The sequence below is a fragment of the Anabrus simplex genome, chromosome 1 (assembly GCF_040414725.1).
Source record: "Anabrus simplex isolate iqAnaSimp1 chromosome 1, ASM4041472v1, whole genome shotgun sequence".
In the NCBI taxonomy this organism is placed as follows: Eukaryota; Metazoa; Arthropoda; class Insecta; order Orthoptera; family Tettigoniidae; genus Anabrus; species Anabrus simplex.
Window position 1 is genome coordinate 34,714,417 of NC_090265.1, and position 19,728 is coordinate 34,734,144.

Sequence of the window (19,728 nt, forward strand, 5' to 3'; positions counted from 1 at the left end):
TATGTCCCCTTCTTTCCAGATCTTATGAAAGAGTCTGTAGATCCAATGTTTTCCAGAAACGGCCATAGTCTAGATCATTTCTCCATTAATTTCATCAGCACCAGCTGATTTTCTGGTTTTGATGTATTTCCAGGCATATTCTACATCACTCCATGTTAAGTCTAACCTGTTGTCAGAGGCAGACTTGTATGTGATAGTACTGTTTTTTTTGTGTAGGCTGCATGCAATTCACATTTAGCAACTCATCAAAGTAAGTCCTCCAAGTCTCTCTGATCTTATCATCTTCAGTGGATCAGATTTTCATTATCATCGCTTAGGTATTTGGAGTGTTCTTTATCTCTTTTTCTATTTTTCATCATCCCATATAACATTTTCTTATTACCATTAACATCCTCTTTCAATTCATCACTCCACTTGTTCGACCACTTCTCTCGTTCTTCTGTAATAACTTGTTTTGCTTATTTTTTAGGAACCCTGTATAGTTCCTTATTATGGTCAGTCCGGTCATTGAAATATCTTCTAAACATGTTGTTCTTGTTCAGGACAGCAGTTCTTGTTCTGTCATTCCACCATGGAGTTTCCTTCCACCTTCTAGTGCCACTGGTTTGTCCACATACCTTCTCAGTTATCATTACTAGATTTTCTTTCAGATCCTTCCACTCCTCTTCAACTGTTCTTTCATCTGTCTTTGGTAGTACTGTTTTGATTTTTCTTGGAACTCTATTATTCTATTATTATCCTTCAGCTTACATGTCTGGGGTTTCTTTACCTGTGTGGTTCTTACTTCTTTTAACTTGTTAAACTTTGAGTATCCAATGAGGAGTCTATGATCACTTTCCAGGGAGACACTAGGAATAACTTTTATGTCTAACAGTCTATTTTGTAGTTGTTTCTCGATCAAAAAATAGTCTATAAGAGATTCACTTTTTCCATCCCATCCATATCTTGTGACCTTATGGCTTTTTTTGTTTTGTTTTTGATACCATGAGTTCCCTATTACAAGATCGGGGAGTCTAGTTCCTTCTGGGTTTCGTGGACCCCATCCATGTGCTCCTAGAATACTTTCATATCCATCTCTCACAGTCCCTACTTGAGCATTTATATCCCCTATGATAATCGTTCCATCTCCTCTTATTCTTTCCTCTATGTCTTCTTCAAAATGTTCCTTCACAACCAGTCCGTGAGCATAGCACTGAATGATGTTTATGTTCTGGAAAGAATCCAATTTTAGGATTATGTGAAGAATCCAATCAGAAACATATTTTAATTCTACTACATGATCTTTCATCTGATGATCCATAACAACACCAACTCCATTTTTTGTTTGATCTCCACCTGACCAGAATAGATGATAACCCTTTCTGAGTTCCTTTGATCCTTTTCCCTTCCACTTGGTTTCACTGAGTCGCAGTAGGTTTATGTTTCTTGTTTTTATTAAGTCTACACACTCCTCTATTTTGCCGGTTAGTGTCAGAATGTTTAGCATGACAATTTAGATTACAGTCTCATATCGAGTTTTGTGTGTTCTCCTCTTTGGCTGTGATGGAGCATGGGGTATTGAACCATCATTAATATCATTACCAAACAGGGAACTAGAGTCATTATTCTGGTGATAATATTTCCATCCGAGGTCTCATTTAGTTTTGAAAGCAATTCTAAATTATTCAGAAGTTGACTTGCTGCGCCTATCACTTCCGAAGATTTTTTGTCAGGGTTCTCTCCCTTAGCCTTTAATAGTCCCCTATTAACCTGCAAGGCAGCAGGCCCCGAGTCAGTTCTCAGGGATCAGATATTGCCTCTTCCACCAGATCCCCGTACCAGTGATTTTCACTTCCGCCTTCACTGCCGTTGAAGTCTTCACCAGTATCCCTGGGCATGTCAAATATTCTATGAAAATCATGGAGCACACACTAGTCCACAAAATTCCTTCCAGAGGCACCCACATCATTTAAAAAAAAAAAAAATCTTGTTGCAGGTAAGTTACACCGTGCATTTAAGGTTTAAGTGGATAATGTGATGTCAATGAACGAAGATAGGTTAGCTAACAGAATAGATGCACAGAGAAACCAAGGAAGTGAAAGGAGGTTCATGGCGAATAGACTAACAGCTATAATAAAAATGCACACAAGAAAATCCTTGATTATAAGAGAGGGGTATACCTTCGAACATGGCTGTGAAGTCCTTCACAGGGCTATGAGGCTTGCTGAATAGTCCTGGATGTTTATCCACACTTTCTCCATTTTCTTCTATGGTCTTCTCTAGTGGTTTCTTTGCCACGGGTTCAGCCCTGCTCAGTGAGCCATTCTCAAGAGGTATTTTCTTGCCCTTCTCTTCCAAAGGTGGAGGCATATGATGTTCATATGTTGTGCATACACTGTCTGTAAGGGAACCTGAAAAGAAATCGTAAATACTTATTAGTAATGGAAAGGAATGAACAAGTGCCAAATCAAGTCACTATCCTGTGGAGATGAAGATGATGGATGATCTTTACTGGTGCGATGCAGTTTCCAATCACTCCCTCGTTACTCTATCCCAACCTACTCTTCCAATTAATTTACATACTAACCGTCCCACTACAGACCGCCTGGCCCTCTGAACTCAACCTGCTAGTTTCTTGGAGTGAAACAGGCCAGCGCTATGTGTTCATCAAGGTCATTATGCATATCACCTCATCTTAAGTAAGGTTAAACATCCATGTATGTCATTGCCAACCTTCTGAGGAGATACCGTGAACGTTAAGGTACTGCCTGCATGGCCTGGTTGGATATAGTTCTCAACACTACCCCATTCTGGGCCAATGTCACCACTGCAACATAACTAGCACCTTCTATATCCATCCTAAAATGTTTTGTCATACTATCCTTGGTATCCCTTGGCCAGTTTCATCCCATACGTCTCCCTCCAAAGCCAAATGAGCAAGTCTGGCATTTCTCATAATGTGACCAACCAACCTATTTCTCCTTCAAGTCAAATATTGTCCAATCTTTCTATCACACCAACTTGGTGCAATATCTCTTCATTTGTAATCTGATGGACCTATTTCACCTTTAGCATTCTTCTATAACACCATATTTCAAAGGCGTCTATTCTCTCTCTCTCTTTCTGCAGCAGTTATCATCCACGTTTCACTCCCGTATATTCCAGACTTTTAAAAACAACAGTCTCACATAGACAGTATATCTACATTTGAGTTGAATAGAAACATGAATACGAACACACAATAGCATACACGCAAGAACACATCATCAGAAGAAGGAGTAATAGAAAAGGAGAGAAGGACAAACATGAAAACACAAAAGGACAACCTCCACATTTTCATACAGTGCAATCTTCAAGTAGACAGGCTTTCTCCTCATCAATCCCAATTCCTTCTACATTATTTTCTCCTCAGCCCTCAACGACCTTGTTTCTGCTTCCAAATTCGTCAGGAAGTAGCGCTTCTACATTGAATGAGGGGCTATCTTAAATGATCTTCAGTCTTGTTGTAGGAAGTATAAGATAAAATAAAAGCTAGGGAAAAGGAAGATACAAAAATATATGTATGTTACCATTTCCAGCCTCAGTACTTGTACTTAGTAGAGTGCCATTTGGAGGGCAATATTGTCAATGCGCAGTTTGAGGGATATAATAATTTAATTTTGTGTGGCTATTTCTAGCCGGGTGCAGCCCTTGTAAGGTAGACCCTCTGATAAGGGTGGGCGGCATCTGCCATGTGTAGGTAACTGCGTGTTATTGTGGTGGAGGATAGTGTTATGTGTGGTGTGTGAGTTGCAGAAATGTTGGGGACAGCACAAACACCCAGCCCCCGAGCCATTGGAATTAACCAATGAAGGTTAAAATCCCCGACCCGGCCGAGAATCGAAGCCGGGACCCTCTGAACCGAAGGCCAGTACGCTGACCATTCAGTCAACGAGTCGGACAGTTTGAGGGATGATACCAATATAAATGGTCTGTTATTGGACATTATAAATTTTCCAGCTAAGTCATTCCTGGTTGCCAGCGTTTCGCCCCCGTGTGCTAGTGGCTACAATTAGCCTACGCAGTGGCCTCCACGGTATGCGCTAGCCATGCGTCTTGGTGGGTGTGCTAGGTGCCAACTGATGAGCCCAGCCTAACACACTGGGGCGAAACGGTGGCAACCAGGAATGAGTTAGCTGAAAATTTTACAATGTCCAATAACGGACTATTTATATTGGTGTTATAAATTTACTCATTCGGAACAAATATTTCAGATTTCCTATGGGAATCAACATCTATATCATCGTTTGAGGAATGTCCACCCATTACACATGACTAATTTTATATTTTCTTCCTATTGCATGATTTAGTTATAAATTAGCCTTCCTGGTGGCCACGATTGATAAGGCGTTAAGTCTATGGTGTGCCACCACGGTTAGCCGGTTAGAGTCTCTTGGTGAAAAATGCTGGCCAGTAGGGTAGGAGAGGTGGTGGTATACAATTTCTAATCATTACATTGCAAGCCAGAATCCTAGATTCAATTCCAAACCTCTCTACAGTGTTCACATGGAGTTAGGGCATATGACACTGTTGATTGTCCGTTGGTATCATTCGATAGGAGTAAGCAATGTGCTGACACCAGGTTTCACCGTCTCCCTGCCTCATTATTGTCGTCATCTCACACCCAGAAGTGCAAGGTTACACACTGGCATCAAATAGAAAGAGCTGCACCGGACAAGCCGAACATATCCTTGGACACCTCCGGCACACCAAAAGCCATAAAAATGAATGAATTAATTAATAATAAATGAATAAATATTTATTTATTTATTTATTTATTTATTTACTTTATTTCAGTAATGATCGCCAGTGTTCTCATAGGGAACAGTTGAAGAAGCAAAGCATACTTCTATTTCTGTGACAACTGCCACTACTGCTTTGTTTATTATTGCTTATACTTGTACTAGGGCATAAATGTGGTGATGATGATGATAATGATAATTATATGGACACTGACGAGAAGACAGGAGAGTAAAATTCAGGCCAGTGTGATGACATTTTTAAGAAATATGATAGGAGAGACGAGAGAGGACAGGGTACAAACTGACAAAAGCTTTCAGACAGAATGGAGAGAAATAAACTGACAAGGAAAGTATTTGGGCTCGAACAAACACATTTACACCACAATCATTCCTTGAAACACTTGTTTCATTTTTTAATCTGTAGGTCCATGGACTCCTCTCAGGTGAAAGCCCAAAATCGTTACATGCTTCCACCCTTTTCATGAATACTCCTGCAATTATCTGCTTATTCTATTGTGTACATGTCTCTATATGACATATCATTCATGATATGTCACTTGACATGGACAAGTTCGGTTTGTCTGGTGCAGCTCTTTCTATTTGACGCCTGTGGGTGATTCTGGGTGTGAAATGATGACGATGATGAGGTAGGGACAGGTTAAAACCCAGTGTCAGCACATTGCTTACTCCTCTCAAATGACGTCAAAGTGTCTCCTCATTTCAAGGTCCCTTCATGCACTGGTGATATTCGTTTTTATGCAAACCTCTGCAAAATCATCCACTAGAGACCTCAGTATGCCATGCCACATTCAACCTTTGCCTGCCGCTATGCCAGTAGAGTCCATTAGAGAGGTTGCAGTGCGTATGTGAAGTTGCAGTTTGTGACCTTATTTGTGTAGTGAAGCGTGAGATAGGTCGGTGATTGGTAATCAACCCTGCTAATGTACTGCGATTGGTTGCAATGAAGTTACGACAAACTGTTCTTTGCGAAGATGGAATTGGTGTCGAAGATAAATTATTCGCATATTTCCTGGTATCTATTACAGTGTAAAAATATAATCACCGATTAGAAACGGATACTGTTGTAACACTAACACATAATTATGATGTTAGTGACAATAATGAAGAACATCTCCCTGCAAGCAGTAGTGATACAGCATGTATGAGAAGAGACGATGGAAGCAGTCAAAGTGAATTCCAACCTTCTCCTGACAAGAAGTTGACAGTCAAAAGTGTCATCTCAGTGTTTGCTGACAACTTACTACAGAACATATACGATGATTATCATGTCAATGGTTTCAACACATACAACAAGCTCCTAAAAAGATACCATAAACTGAAGGCTAAAACAATATTAAACATGTACTGGACTCTGTGAGAAAGAAAAGAGAAGGCAATACAGTTTTCAAAGGAAATCGTATGCTGCAGTTCAATGTCATCAAGCAGCATGTAATGGCGAAGTCTGATGAAGCGCAGTGACATCTACAGCACATTTGCAAAGTCTTGCAGGAAAAAAACCCCCCACACTCACGGGCACATTGAGCGGTACGTAATGGTCCTGTAACCAAAATTTCATAGGGATACGTATGGTTCGAGCCCAAATGCTTTCCTTGTGAGTTGGTTTGGAAGAGGGAAGGGTACCAAAGTGAATGATGGAAGATCAGATCGAAGGAAGAGAACAAGGAGACCCAGACTAAAGTGCCTGGAAAGATCAGGAGTACAATAAGAAGGAACCTGGACTGGAACACAGCTGACACTCCACGACATATGATGTCCGCACGTGAAAGATCTCTGGCGGCCTATCTAACCGACTTAACTCAGCTATAGATCACCTAACAGATCTGGTTTATTCTCCTACCTCGGAGATTAAACTGGAACATTAAAACTTACAAGTAGGCAGCCTAAATGGCGTCAAATCAAAATGCCTGCTCACCTGAAGAGCTACTCTCAGTGAGACCAGCCAGGGTGAGAGCTTGGCCTACGCTGTGTGCAGTGACCACTGGCTCAGGGTGAGGAACTGGCACAGTCTGGTGCTCCTCAGATGACCTCTTCCTGCCAGGAGTCCTATAAGAAATTTGTAAATACAGTATTAAAAGACAAGAACACTTGGTGTTCACACCGCAAATATTACTATGTCTACTACAAATAAGAGAAAAGTTGAATTGAAGAAAATCAGAATGGCAAGGATTAAGAATCACACGTTCTTAGTCTGAAATGAAAATGATGATCATCATCAATGTCCCACTCCAGTCGCCCGCGTGTAAAATTGTTGTCTTACATTATGGAAGTCACTGAATATAAGAGTCCTCAAATATATGGTAACCACCACACAAAATGGAACTGATACAAATTTACAATGCACCACTAACAAATAGTTATGAATAAAATACCATCCGTTTCATTATTGCTCTAATTTATTTCAGGATGACCCGATAAATGTGCATGCATGCACTCTCTCTCTCTCTCTCTCTCTCTCTCTCTCTCTCTCTCTATTGAGTGTGAATGAGAGACCAAGATGTCAATGTGAGAATTTATTCTGTTACACTGACTGTATGAGCTGATTTGTGGGCTGTGTGACGTAGCTGCAGGTGAAGATTGAGTCGTGCAACAACATAATTTTATTAATTTCATTGTGTTCGCAGCAAGCAGGGAAACTTATCACATGACCAAGTGTAGCCCCATGGACAACATACTTGCCCATTATATCCTTGAACTTTTGACTGTAAAAGCGACAAACCAATGATCGCTAAGACTCAGTGCAGTAGCCAATGAGGGAATATCAGCTGAACACACCTCTCCAGGACACGATGTGATATAAGCCAAGTGCAGTTAGCTATTATTCTCTACCATATCATTCTCCGGATGTAGTAGGTATAAGTGAAGTGAATAGCACAGGATAGGGTGGCATGGAGGCTGCATCACACCAGTCTATGGACTGATGACTCAAACAACATCATTCTCCATAATATTCTCTTACTGACTTTCATACTGAAAGCATTCGCATAGAGATTTATTTATTACACTGTTCAGTGCAGCTTGCATTTGCTTTGTCTATGATATGAGTTAAGTATTATCCATGATGCAGAAATTAACATGGTATAAACTGGTCGAAACACAGATTCTTGTTCGTCATGTGGCAAGCCCACTTGTGTAAAATGCCGAGAATGTTGCATCAAGGAGGTTTATTGCCAGAAATGTATCACTGTTAAATCAAGCAGTAACTGATTTGCTAGCAAAAAAAAGTGTGTCACTGATAATGACAAGCAAAAACTGATGTCGCAAACAATGTCCTTCCTCTTAAATACAAATATATTGTGCCATATAGTTACAAAATCTGTAGATGTAAAGTGTTCTAAAATGGAACTGATATAACATTGAAAATATGACAAAACCTGATAATTACTCTAAACATGATCTTTGGATTCTGTACAATGTGTATTTTACTTTTTTATTTACAAAACGAGTAGTTGTAAAATATTGTGTATGTTGCAAAATGCAACTGGTAAAATGTAATAAAGGAACAGAAATAACACTAAAAATATGTCTGGGTTGTGTATAAAGTATGTTGTACTTTCCCTTACCATGATCAGAATGACTGCTGACCTCATTCTAGTGTTAAAAGTAGGAAAGATCGTAATATGAATAGCTGACAATCACAAAAAGCATCCAGTAACATAGTAACAGTGATATTTTTGCTATTACGTCGCACAGACACAGATAGGTCTTATGACGTCGATGGGACAGGAAAGGGTGAGGACTGGGAAGGAAGCGGCCGTGGCCTTAATTAAGGTACAGCCCCAGCATTTTCCTGGTGTGAAAATGGGAAACCACAGAAAACCATCTTCAGGGCTGCCGACAGTGGGGTTCAAACCCAATACCTCCCGAATACTGGATACTACTACTACTACTACTACTACTACTACTACTACTACTACATTTTCATTTCTCCCCTGGGGCCTCTTAGATGGTGATGTCTCTCAGGCCGGGAGATTTGTTATGGTGAAAGAGATGCTCTGAGAAGGTGAGGGGATTGGCGGCCATGGCCTATACTACAAACTGTCCAGATATTCGCCTTAGTGCAGGAGAATGGAAAACCAAGGAAAACCATTCTCAGGACAACCGATGGTGGGGACCAGTCGTGAGGTCCAGCCCTTTTCCGTCTCCCGCACACAGAGGCGTAGAGCCACAGTAGAGTTGTGGCCACCCCTCCTTTGCTCAGCGCTGACGCTGATTCAGAATCAGCTGTGTGGGAAACGATAAGGAAAGGAACGTGATTGTAGCGGGTGATCTCAATTTACCAAATGTCAATTGGGAAGGAAATGCGAACGACAGGAAGCATGAACAACAAATGGCCAGTAAGTTAATATGGGAAGGGCACCTGATTCAGAAAGTGATGGAACCAACGAGACGGAAGAATATTTTGGATGTGGTGCTGATAAAACCAGATGAGCTCTATAAGAGAAACTGAAGTAATAGATGGTATTATTGATCACAAAGCTGTTTTTGTCGTAGTTAAAAATAAATGTGAAAGAAAGGAAGGTATTAAAATTAGGTCTATTAGGCAGTACCATATGGCTCATAAAATAGGCATGAGGGAGTTTTTAAAAAGTAACTATGATCACTGGAAAATGGTAAATAAAAATGTAAATAGACACTGGGATGGGTTTAAAGCAATTGTTGAGGAATGTGAAAAAAGGTTTGTACCTTTAAAGGTGGTAAGGAATGGCAGAGATCCACTATATTATAACAGAGAAGTAAAGAGACTAAGAAGGAGGTGCAGGTTGGAACGAAATAGAGTTATAAATGGTTATGGAAGTAAGAAGAAATTCAAGGAACTTACTAGGAAATTGAATCTAGCAAAGAAGTCAGCTAAGGATAACATGATGGCAAGCATAATTGGTGGTCATACAAATTTTAGTGAAAAATGGAAGGGTATGTACAGGTACTTTAAGGCAGAAACAGGTTCAAAGAAGGACATTCCAGGAATCATTAATGAACAAGGGGAGTGTGTATGCGAGGATCTTCAAAAGGCAGAAGTATTCAGTCAGCAGTATGTAAAGATTGTTGGTTACAAGGATAATGTCCAGATAGTGGATGTGAGTAATACTAAAGAAGTATTAAAACTTACCTATGATAACAATGACATTTACAGTAAGATACAAAAGTGGAAAACTTGAAAAGCAGCTGGAATTTATAAGATTTCTGGGGATATACTGAAGGCAATGGGTTGGGATATAGTACCATATCTGAAATACTTATTTGATTGTTTGAAGGAGCTATACCAAATGAATGGAGAGTTGCTATAGTAGCCCCCACGTATAAAGGAAAGGGTGACAGACATAAAGCTAAAAATTACAGGCCAGTCAGTTTTACATGCATTGCATGTAAGCTTTGGGAAAGCATTCTTTCTGATTATATTAGACATGTTTGCAAAATTAGTAACTGGTTTGACAGAAGGCAGTTTGGGTTTAGGAACAGTTATTCCACTGAAGCTCAGCTTGTAGGATTTCAGCAAGATAGAGCAGATATCCTGGATTCAGGAGGCCAAATGGACTGTATTGCGATTGACCTAACTTAAGGTATGTGATAGGGTAGATCATGGAAGACTACTGGCAAAAATGAGTGCTATTGGACTAGAAAAAAGAGTGACTGAATGGGTGGCTATATTTCTAGAAAATAGATCACAGAGAATTAGAGTAGGCGAAGCTTTATCTGACCCTATAATAATTAAGAGGGGAATTCCTCAAGGCAGTATTATTGGACCTTTATGTTTTCTTATATATATATCAACTAGCAGAAGTACCCACTCTTCGTACGGGTTATCAGAAACTGGCTTTAGTTACTCATACTATCGGTGTGACCGACTTAATTAGATATTTATATCACTGGTGTATTTACTTAAGTACGTAGAAATTATTTGTCATGTTTGGAATTATAGTGTGTCATCTTCTTTTTCTTTTCTTCATGGGGGCCTCTAAATATTAGTTCCTAATTAGAGTCGACCTCTAAGATCTTTTGCTACCATGTTTTTCCTTCATTCCCACCTGGATATACCTGCTCCCTTCACAAAGCTGCAGGTTTAGTGTAAGTATACTTCCGCTAGATAGTACCACATATATAAATATTATTGAATATATTTGTTTGATCCGACATTTCGTAACTATTACAAATGATCAAGGAAATACGCGATGCATAAAAGAAACTATTATAATTATCTAGAATTAAAATTCTCATGTCTCACATCATATAATGAATCTGAGTATAAATGTTGAGACATTTTTTTCAAGTCATGGACGCACCATCTTGACAATTGTGTACAGTATATAGGTTTCATGGTTACAATGATCGTAAAAGTGGACCAAAATATCGGCACTAATAACATCAGTGATCCTACTACTCCATGATTTGATAGAAAATAGTTTAAACTATAGGTAACAGACTCTGTAAAATGCTGAAACCTAAGCCAGTACGTAAAAACTGAGGACCGTCGGCAACCGCTAGTCGCTGTACTACGGCGATCTCCGGGGCTATTCTTTTTATACTTCACTCCCTTTCCATCCCCGCCCAAAGGAGTGCTATGAGCGTCTTAACAATAATTTATTTTTTCCAGATAGTAAGCCATATGAGTATCAATTTTGGTTGGCAGCTATGCCCAAACGTGCATGCAAAATCTAGCTGCTATAGACTCCTGGAGCTGACGTTGCCATGGTTACGGCCGTTCGTTTCTTTATCCAATTCCTAGAGCAGGGGTAGTGTGGTTCCAATATCTCCATAAGGGTTGCTTTTAGGGCCTTAAAACATGGTTTTCGGGCCTGAAGGGTTTACCGAGTTTTGTTCTTTGCGTCAAGGGGCTTAAAATGAGCTTTGTCTCGTCCTTGTACGACAAATTCGATTTCGCCTATATTAGCCTATTATTTTAATATTTTTATATCTCCACCTGTCGCCCCCCCCACCGAATTGATTTGAAAATAAAGTACAGCCCATGTTACTTACTGGCATTGTAGCTTTCTATAGTGAAGTAATTTTTAAAATCGGTTACGTAGTTTCAGAGTCTATCCGTTACAAACAAATATACAAATTTTTCCTCTATATAATATTAGTATATAAGTATAGACTACATCTCTACACATGCGGTTACCGTCAGGAAGGGCATCCAGCCGTAAAACAGGGTCAAATCCACATTTGCAACACAGTTCGCACCCGCAACCCTATAGGTGTGGTAAAGCGATAGAAGAAGAAGATACTCATTTTATAAATTCACCCACTTTCTTATTCTTTTCACCCCCTTAAGCGGATTTTCCAAAAAGAGTGTGTTCATTTTAAAGGTGATTCCAAGTACCAATTTTAAAGTCTGTAACATCTTCATTTTTTGAGATATATGTATCCTCGTATAAATAATTCAACTCCTTCCTCACTTCTTTTCACCCCCCCCACCCCCTTATGTGGATTATCTGAAAACGAATATTTGTGATCTTTTATTTTATTTTTAAAGGGGATTCCGAATATCAATTTTCATGTCTCGAACATGTATTGATTTATTGTAGATAATTTTGCTGCTGTAGAATCCTAATAAAGCTGACGTTGCCATGGTTACGGCAGTTCATTACTTTATCCAATTCCTAGAGAGGGGTAGTGTGGTGCCAATATTTCCATAACAGTTGGTGGCCTTAAAACATGGTTTTCAGGCCCGTAGGGCTTACCGAGTTTTGTTCTTTGCGTCAAGAGGATTAAATTGAGCTTTGTCTTGTCCTTATACGACAAATTCGATATTTTGCCTATATTAGCCTATTATTTTTATATCTCCCCCATGCCCCCCACCTCGAATTGTTTTGAAAATAAAATAAAGCCCATGTTACTCACTGGCAATGTAGCTTTCTATAGGTGAAGTAATTTTTAAAATCGGTTCAGTAGTTTTTGAGCCTATTCGTTCCAAACAAACAAATTTTTCCTCTTTATAATATTAGTATAGATGATATGTGTAAAGAAGCGGAACCAGATAAGGCTGTTTGCAGATGATGTTATTTTGTACAGAGTAATAAATAAGGTACAAGACTGCGAGCGGCTGCAGGGTGACCTTGATAGTGTTGTGAGATGGACAGTGGACAACGGTATGATGATAAACGGGGTTAAAAGTCAGGTTGTGAGTTTCACAAATAGGAAAAGTCCTCTCAGTTTTAATTACTGTGTTGATGGGGTGAAAGTACCCTTTGGGGATCATTGTAAGGACCTAGGTGTTAATATAAGAAAAGACCTTCATTGGGGTAATCACATAAATATGATTGTTAATAAAGGGTACAGATCTCTGCACATGGTTGTGAGGGTATTTAGGGGTTGTAGTAAGGATATAAAGGAGAGGGCATATAAGTCTCTGGTAAGACCCCAACTAGAGTACGGTTCCAGTGTATGGGACCCTAACCAGGATTACTTGATTGAAGAACTGGAAAAAATCCAAAGAAAAGCAGCTCGATTTGTTCTGGGTGATTTCCGACAAAAGAGTAGCATTACAAAAATGTTGCATAGTTTGGGCTGGGAAGACTTGGGAGAAAGGAGACGAGCTGCTCGACTGATTGGTATGTTGCAGGTTATAAATTTCTTTTTCTTTGTCTGTATTGAAGATCTACTTGTGATACAAATTCTTATAATTTTGTTAATTACCACCTATTCAATACAATAAAAACGTAGTACAAACTTACATATTTATTAAGATGTTTATATGGTACATGTTTCGCTCCTTTTTCGTGAGCATCATCAGCCAACTATTATTCACTTAAGGTTGTATAAGATCATGAAACAATTCTTTTGGATTAAGATTATTCCTATAAAACTAATTGACAAATCTTATAATATTTTACAAGTCATATAACAATAAAATTATCTCTTTAAGTTAAAACATATTTGTCTAAAATCTATCTAAGTCTAACATTTTATTGACGAAACTCATCTGGTGAACATCTTTTAAATTGTTTAAAAAATGAAAAAAATAAAAAATAAAAAACTTTTGAGATCTGGCTAATTGTATTGATTCAATGTTGCTTAACTTGTATGATTGTCGTTAAAACTTCATAAACTATATTGACAATTTTCTGCAATTGATAATTGTCTATGTTATGGACATTTGACTTGTTCTCTTGCTGGAGTAACATTTATACAAATGTATTGGCATTAATTTTGTATTGTCAATAGGATAATATTGTTCAGGAACAAACTTGTTGATGAAACACTTTCTAATGTGATATTGGATTTAAAATGTTCTCGTATGTTCCAAAATGGCTTGAACAAGACAACATAAATGTGTAAGATGTTGCAATCAGACAGAGAAAAAGTTCAGCAAGGTAAAGTTTAGTGATCAATGATACATTCTCTCTCTTTACATTTCTGTGTAGCAGAGTTCAACCAATCAGAGACAATTTCTAATAAAACAGTGCAGGAAGAAATTATAGTTACAAGTTAAAAACTTAATCCTTGTTCCGTATTGACTCCAAACTTTAAACTGTAATGGTTGGAGAGATCCACCAAATCAATACAACCTTACAATCACTCTTAGTGACCAATAATATTTATAAAAAACAGTCAATGTCTTATTTATAGCTATTTTCATTTATACTATTAGTAACAGCTGAAGATGACTCTTAGGAGGCGAAACATGTACTGCCTTTTGTAAATATTATTAATTACTAAGAGTGGTTGTAAGCCTGTATTGATCTGGTGGATCTCCCCAATCATTATATTTTTAAAAAGTAATTAAAGTATGGTAAGGTGTCATTTTCCTTTTTTTTTTTTTTTTTTTTTTAGTATGGAAAGAAGGCAATTACAGCAAAGTATGAGATAAACGTAATGTAAATGTGTGGGAAGAGGGAGAAGCAGAAATAGGAGACAAACATGAAAACAAAGATGGACAAGGACAATTTCCATATCTTCATACACAGGCATTTTCAAATAGATAAGCTCTCTTCATATCAATGTTAGTTCTTCTCAGCTTTTCTTGTCTTTTACCATTATTCATTTTTATGTTATCTCTCTTCCCTTTTCCCGTGTTTATTTGGTTTTCTTCTTATCCTACACTTCTGCATCAAGACTGAAGATGTCAAGATGGCTGGCCTCCTGATGAAGTGAGGAAGCAGAAACAAGCTTGTCAGGGGCTGAGAAGACATTGATATAGAAGAACAAGGTCACCTTAACTAATTAGCTAATTACATTTTTTAAAAGTACCAAACCAAATTAAATAAATAAATAAATAAATAAATAAATAAATAAATAAATAAATAAATAAATAAATAAATAAATAAATAAATAAATAAATAAATAAATAAATAAATAAATAAATAAATAAATAAATAAATAAATAAATAAATAAATAAATAAATAAATAAATAAATAAATAAATAAATAAATAAATAAATAAATAAATAAATAAATAAATAAATAAATAAATAAATAAATAAATAAATAAATAAATAAATAAATAAATAAATAAATAAATAAATAAATAAATAAATAAATAAATAAATAAATAAATAAATAAATAAATAAATAAATAAATAAATAAATAAATAAATAAATAAATAAATAAATAAATAAATAAATAAATAAATAAATAAATAAATAAATAAATAAATAAATAAATAAATAAATAAATAAATAAATAAATAAATAAATAAATAAATAAATAAATAAATAAATAAATAAATAAATAAATAAATAAATAAATAAATAAATAAATAAATAAATAAATAAATAAATAAATAAATAAATAAATAAATAAATAAATAAATAAATAAATAAATAAATAAATAAATAAATAAATAAATAAATAAATAAATAAATAAATAAATAAATAAATAAATAAATAAATAAATAAATAAATAAATAAATAAATAAATAAATAAATAAATAAATAAATAAATAAATAAATAAATAAATAAATAAATAAATAAATAAATAAATAAATAAATAAATAAATAAATAAATAAATAAATAAATAAATAAATAAATAAATAAATAAATAAATAAATAAATAAATAAATAAATAAATAAATAAATAAATAAATAAATAAATAAATAAATAAATAAATAACCAACCAACCTTGATTCTCCCTCCAGCACTTCAATGCTACTCTGACTGGGATTGCTGATCACCTCGATGTCGCTGTCGTAACGGCGAACTACAGACACAGAGTTAGTAGTGTTGGGGGAGTCAAGGGAAGTAGCTGATCCTGTACAAAAAGAAAAGCAGCAAAATTTTAATCACATACTGATTAACTCGAGCATCATACAAACAAAACTATTTAAAGTATTCCAACAGAAACATAGTGTCACAAATACAGATGAAAATATGAGACGTTCCAAGGAAAAGAGAGTGCTTCTAAAGAATGTATTGCTGTGTTACCAAACTTGTGTAAGAGACTTACCTGATAACTGAAATGAGAGAGAGTTATTCAAGTTCATTCTCTTTCATGTCCTCAACGAAATGCAATGACTATAGAACCATCAGCCATACCATACCAAGTTGAATACACCAGTTCTCATCCAATCAACACAGTTAAGCAACACTGGGTGTGGTCAATACTTGGATGGCTGACTGCTTGGGAACACAATGCGCCATGGGCTCAGTTCACTTGATAGCCCACCAGGTAGTCATGATTGTTACGGCTGCTGATGGTGATTTGTTCGTCAGATGGAGATGTTAAGCCTTGAGCATATCCCTTGCTGTTATCTGACAGGAGTAGGCTGTGAGTCAACACTGGGTTTCACCCTCTACCTACCCCACTGTCACCACCACACATGAGCGCCAACTAGAAAGACCTGCAACAGGCTTCTCCAGAGGCCACATGACAACACAGCCTGATGTTTAATGTAGTCAAACTGTTATCGAATGCATTAGCTATCGTAAGAAATAATTTTCATGGTGATCTGTACTGATGAACAATTATGATTCAAATAAAAAGATGGTCCACCTATTTAATACACTATTATTACCAATGTCATTATATGAATATCAAGACCTCGTAGTACTAGTTTCAACTCAACAATAAGGTAATTTTCAGTCATTTAACCTTAAAACTGACAAACACATGACAAATTATATACGATAAAAAAAAGTATTGAAACCTAGTCTTAAAAACTAATGAATAAGGCTCGGAATTTCATGCCCTAAAAAACGAAGAAATATGTATGCAAATGTGCTCTTAAAACTTGAAAATATGCCAATAAATATGCACTATTAAAATGAAAAAATGGCAGTAGACAAGTCAGGTTAGTATTGATAATAATAAACTTACATTTATTCCTTGGAGGTTGAAGCAGAAATGGTCCCGCTGTCAATGCTGAGTGATGAATTGCAGTTCACAGCCATCACTTTGCACACATTTTCAACTGAAAAACATTGTCTGTTGTCTCGCAAAACAGTTTTATAATGTGAAAAACATCTTTCCACATCAGATGTTATAGGGGCATATTTAAACGATTATAAATGCGCCACGGAACGAGGCAAGTCAGCAATCCCAGTCAGAGTAGCATTGAAGTGCTGGAGGGAGAATCAAGGTTAGTTGGTTGGTTATTTATTTATTTATTTATTTATTTTTATTTATTTTTTATTTTATTTTTTATTTTGTTTTGTTTTGGTACTTTTAAAAAATGTAATTAGCTAATTAGTTAAGGTGACCTTGTTCTTCTATATCAATGTCTTCTCAGCCCTTGACAAGCTTGTTTCTGCTTCCTCACTTCATCAGGAGGCCAGCCATCTTGACATCTTCGAGAATGTCTTGAATATCGCACAACTGTTTATAACCAGGAACAGAATTTAGATTGAATATTTTTTCGAAAACAGCAAGTATTTCCTTTAAGGGAGATCCTACAGCTTTCAGTGACATTATGGCAGTTGAAAAAAAAAAAAAAAGAAAAATGGGCATTCATAAAAACAAGATTCTCTTCTAACTCAATGCCTGACAGAATATTTTGCACTGTTTGTATTGATGCAGCTTCATTCGAGTCCAATGAATTAACAACCTCTTTGAATACTTCTATGTGCTGAGCATAATACAGAGCTGCATCCAGCCATGTTCCCCATTGTGTTAACACTGGCGCAGGAGGAAGTGGGATATTGGGTGCTGTTGATCTAAACAACTTGACTCTTGAAGGAGATTTAACAAAAATTTTCTTTGAACAGGCCACAAATCGATTTACCAATGGGAAAGAATTGCGTATTGCCTCAGCAATCAGATCAAAATTAGATGTATGGCTTTTCAGGCGTTTGCTCTATTAACCAGCATTTCGTCTTAGGTCTGACACTAGACTCGTCAGAGTGGGATGTATCAGACCCTACCCACTGATGCTGGGGTGTATGCAGGTGAACTTATCAGAAGTCTATTTATGCGGCACAGTCTGATAACTGCATACGGGAGATAAAACTCCACAATGGAATTAATGCCCGCCTCAGCAATGCGATTAAGAGAATTTTCAGTGTTTGTCCTGATTTTACCATGTAAGTACCTGCATTGGTAACAAATAAAAGTAGCCGGTCGTATTTGATTCCAGATAGCCATAATAATTTCAATGAGTGCATCACACACTGCGTTACAGTTACACTGTTAGTGGCCGGCAATTCACACACATTAAGAAGATATGGTATCATCTTTTGCTCCTTATTTAAGGCACCCACAATTACATTAGCAATAAATCGGCTCTTGGCATCGGTGGTTTCATCAATAGATACCACACAAATTGATCCGCTAATTCAATTTGTAAATTTGACAATACGCTATTGTAACAACGTCCTACATAGGTCTTACTCATGTACTTGCTTCAGGCACAGCGTATTTGGCAAGAAAATGTTTTAATGTAGGGTTATTAATTTTATACAAGGGAATATCAGCAGCTAAAAATGCTTGGCACAAGTCGCAAGAAAATTCAATAATCCTACTTCCTAAACACTCTAATAGTTGTTCTTGAACAGGCTCTTTATTTGCGAGTTTGCTAGTTAAATTCTCCTTATGTTTTGCTGTGTTTATGTGTTGATCTATTTGAAATCTTTTCTCCCTCCCTATAGCTTTCTCACACGCTCCACAGAATGGTACCCTATTATCTGTAGATATTAAGTCACCTGAAAACTCCTTCAGTAAATTAGTTAATCTACAACTCAAAGTTGCTCTTATTTTTGGCATTTAAATAACTCTTTAACGGACACTTTATACACGAAATATTGTTTGGCCATAACCAGTTCACAACACCGTTACACGACTCAATGGACAGCCAGTTGACAGCTAAGCACAAAACGTGAGAGTAGATGATGAAGCAGGGGATTCACTGCGTGACATCATAACTCCTCACCACATGACAAGTTGCGTCACCATGCACAACATTACTGCCAACATCAACCAAATGAAAAAAGCTGATTAAAAATACTGTAAAAACCATTAAACCGATTAAAATATGCCATATAGGTGCTAAAATATTAAAATATGATGCATTTATCAAAATCACGAAAATATGCAGTTATATGCACCATAAAAGCATGTTCAAATGACTGAAAATTCCATAATTCGTGCACATAATGTATAAGCATACATTTTTAACCCCTAAAAAGAACATGCAAATGCATGAACTTCCGAGCCCTACTAATGAAACATGCGACATTAAAACGTTGTGGATCTTCTTGTGAAGGACAATAGTTAATTGCAGTTCATCCAGTCAAGAATACATGTTTAACTACTATAATTAAGCATCTCAAGACACATCACCTTACATGTTTAACTATTACAATTAAGCACCTCAAGACATCACCTGAACGTAATCTTAATTGGATGAACTGCAATTAACTATTGTCCTTCACAAGAAGAGACCATGTTTTAATGCTGCATGTTTCATTCATTTTTAAGACAGGTTTCAATACTTGTTTTATTGTATATAATTTGTCATGCGTTTGTCAATTGTAAGGTTAAGTGACTGAATATGATCTCATTGTTGGGTTGAA

General features: G+C 36.5%; 1 protein-coding gene across 2 annotated transcripts in view; it reads right to left on the reverse strand.

The window, feature by feature from the left end:
• LOC136883729 (serine/threonine-protein kinase 11-interacting protein) overlaps positions 1-19,728 on the reverse strand; it is a 252,167-nt gene that overhangs the window by 66,164 nt on the left and 166,275 nt on the right. For both annotated transcript variants that reach the window (XM_067155993.2, XM_067155992.2), the window contains 3 exons: positions 15,844-15,973; positions 6,694-6,824; positions 2,160-2,390 (listed from right to left, as the gene is read on the reverse strand). In XM_067155993.2, coding sequence (XP_067012094.2) covers positions 2,160-2,390; positions 6,694-6,824; positions 15,844-15,973 — 492 coding nt within the window. The remainder of the gene's footprint in view (positions 1-2,159; positions 2,391-6,693; positions 6,825-15,843; positions 15,974-19,728) is intronic.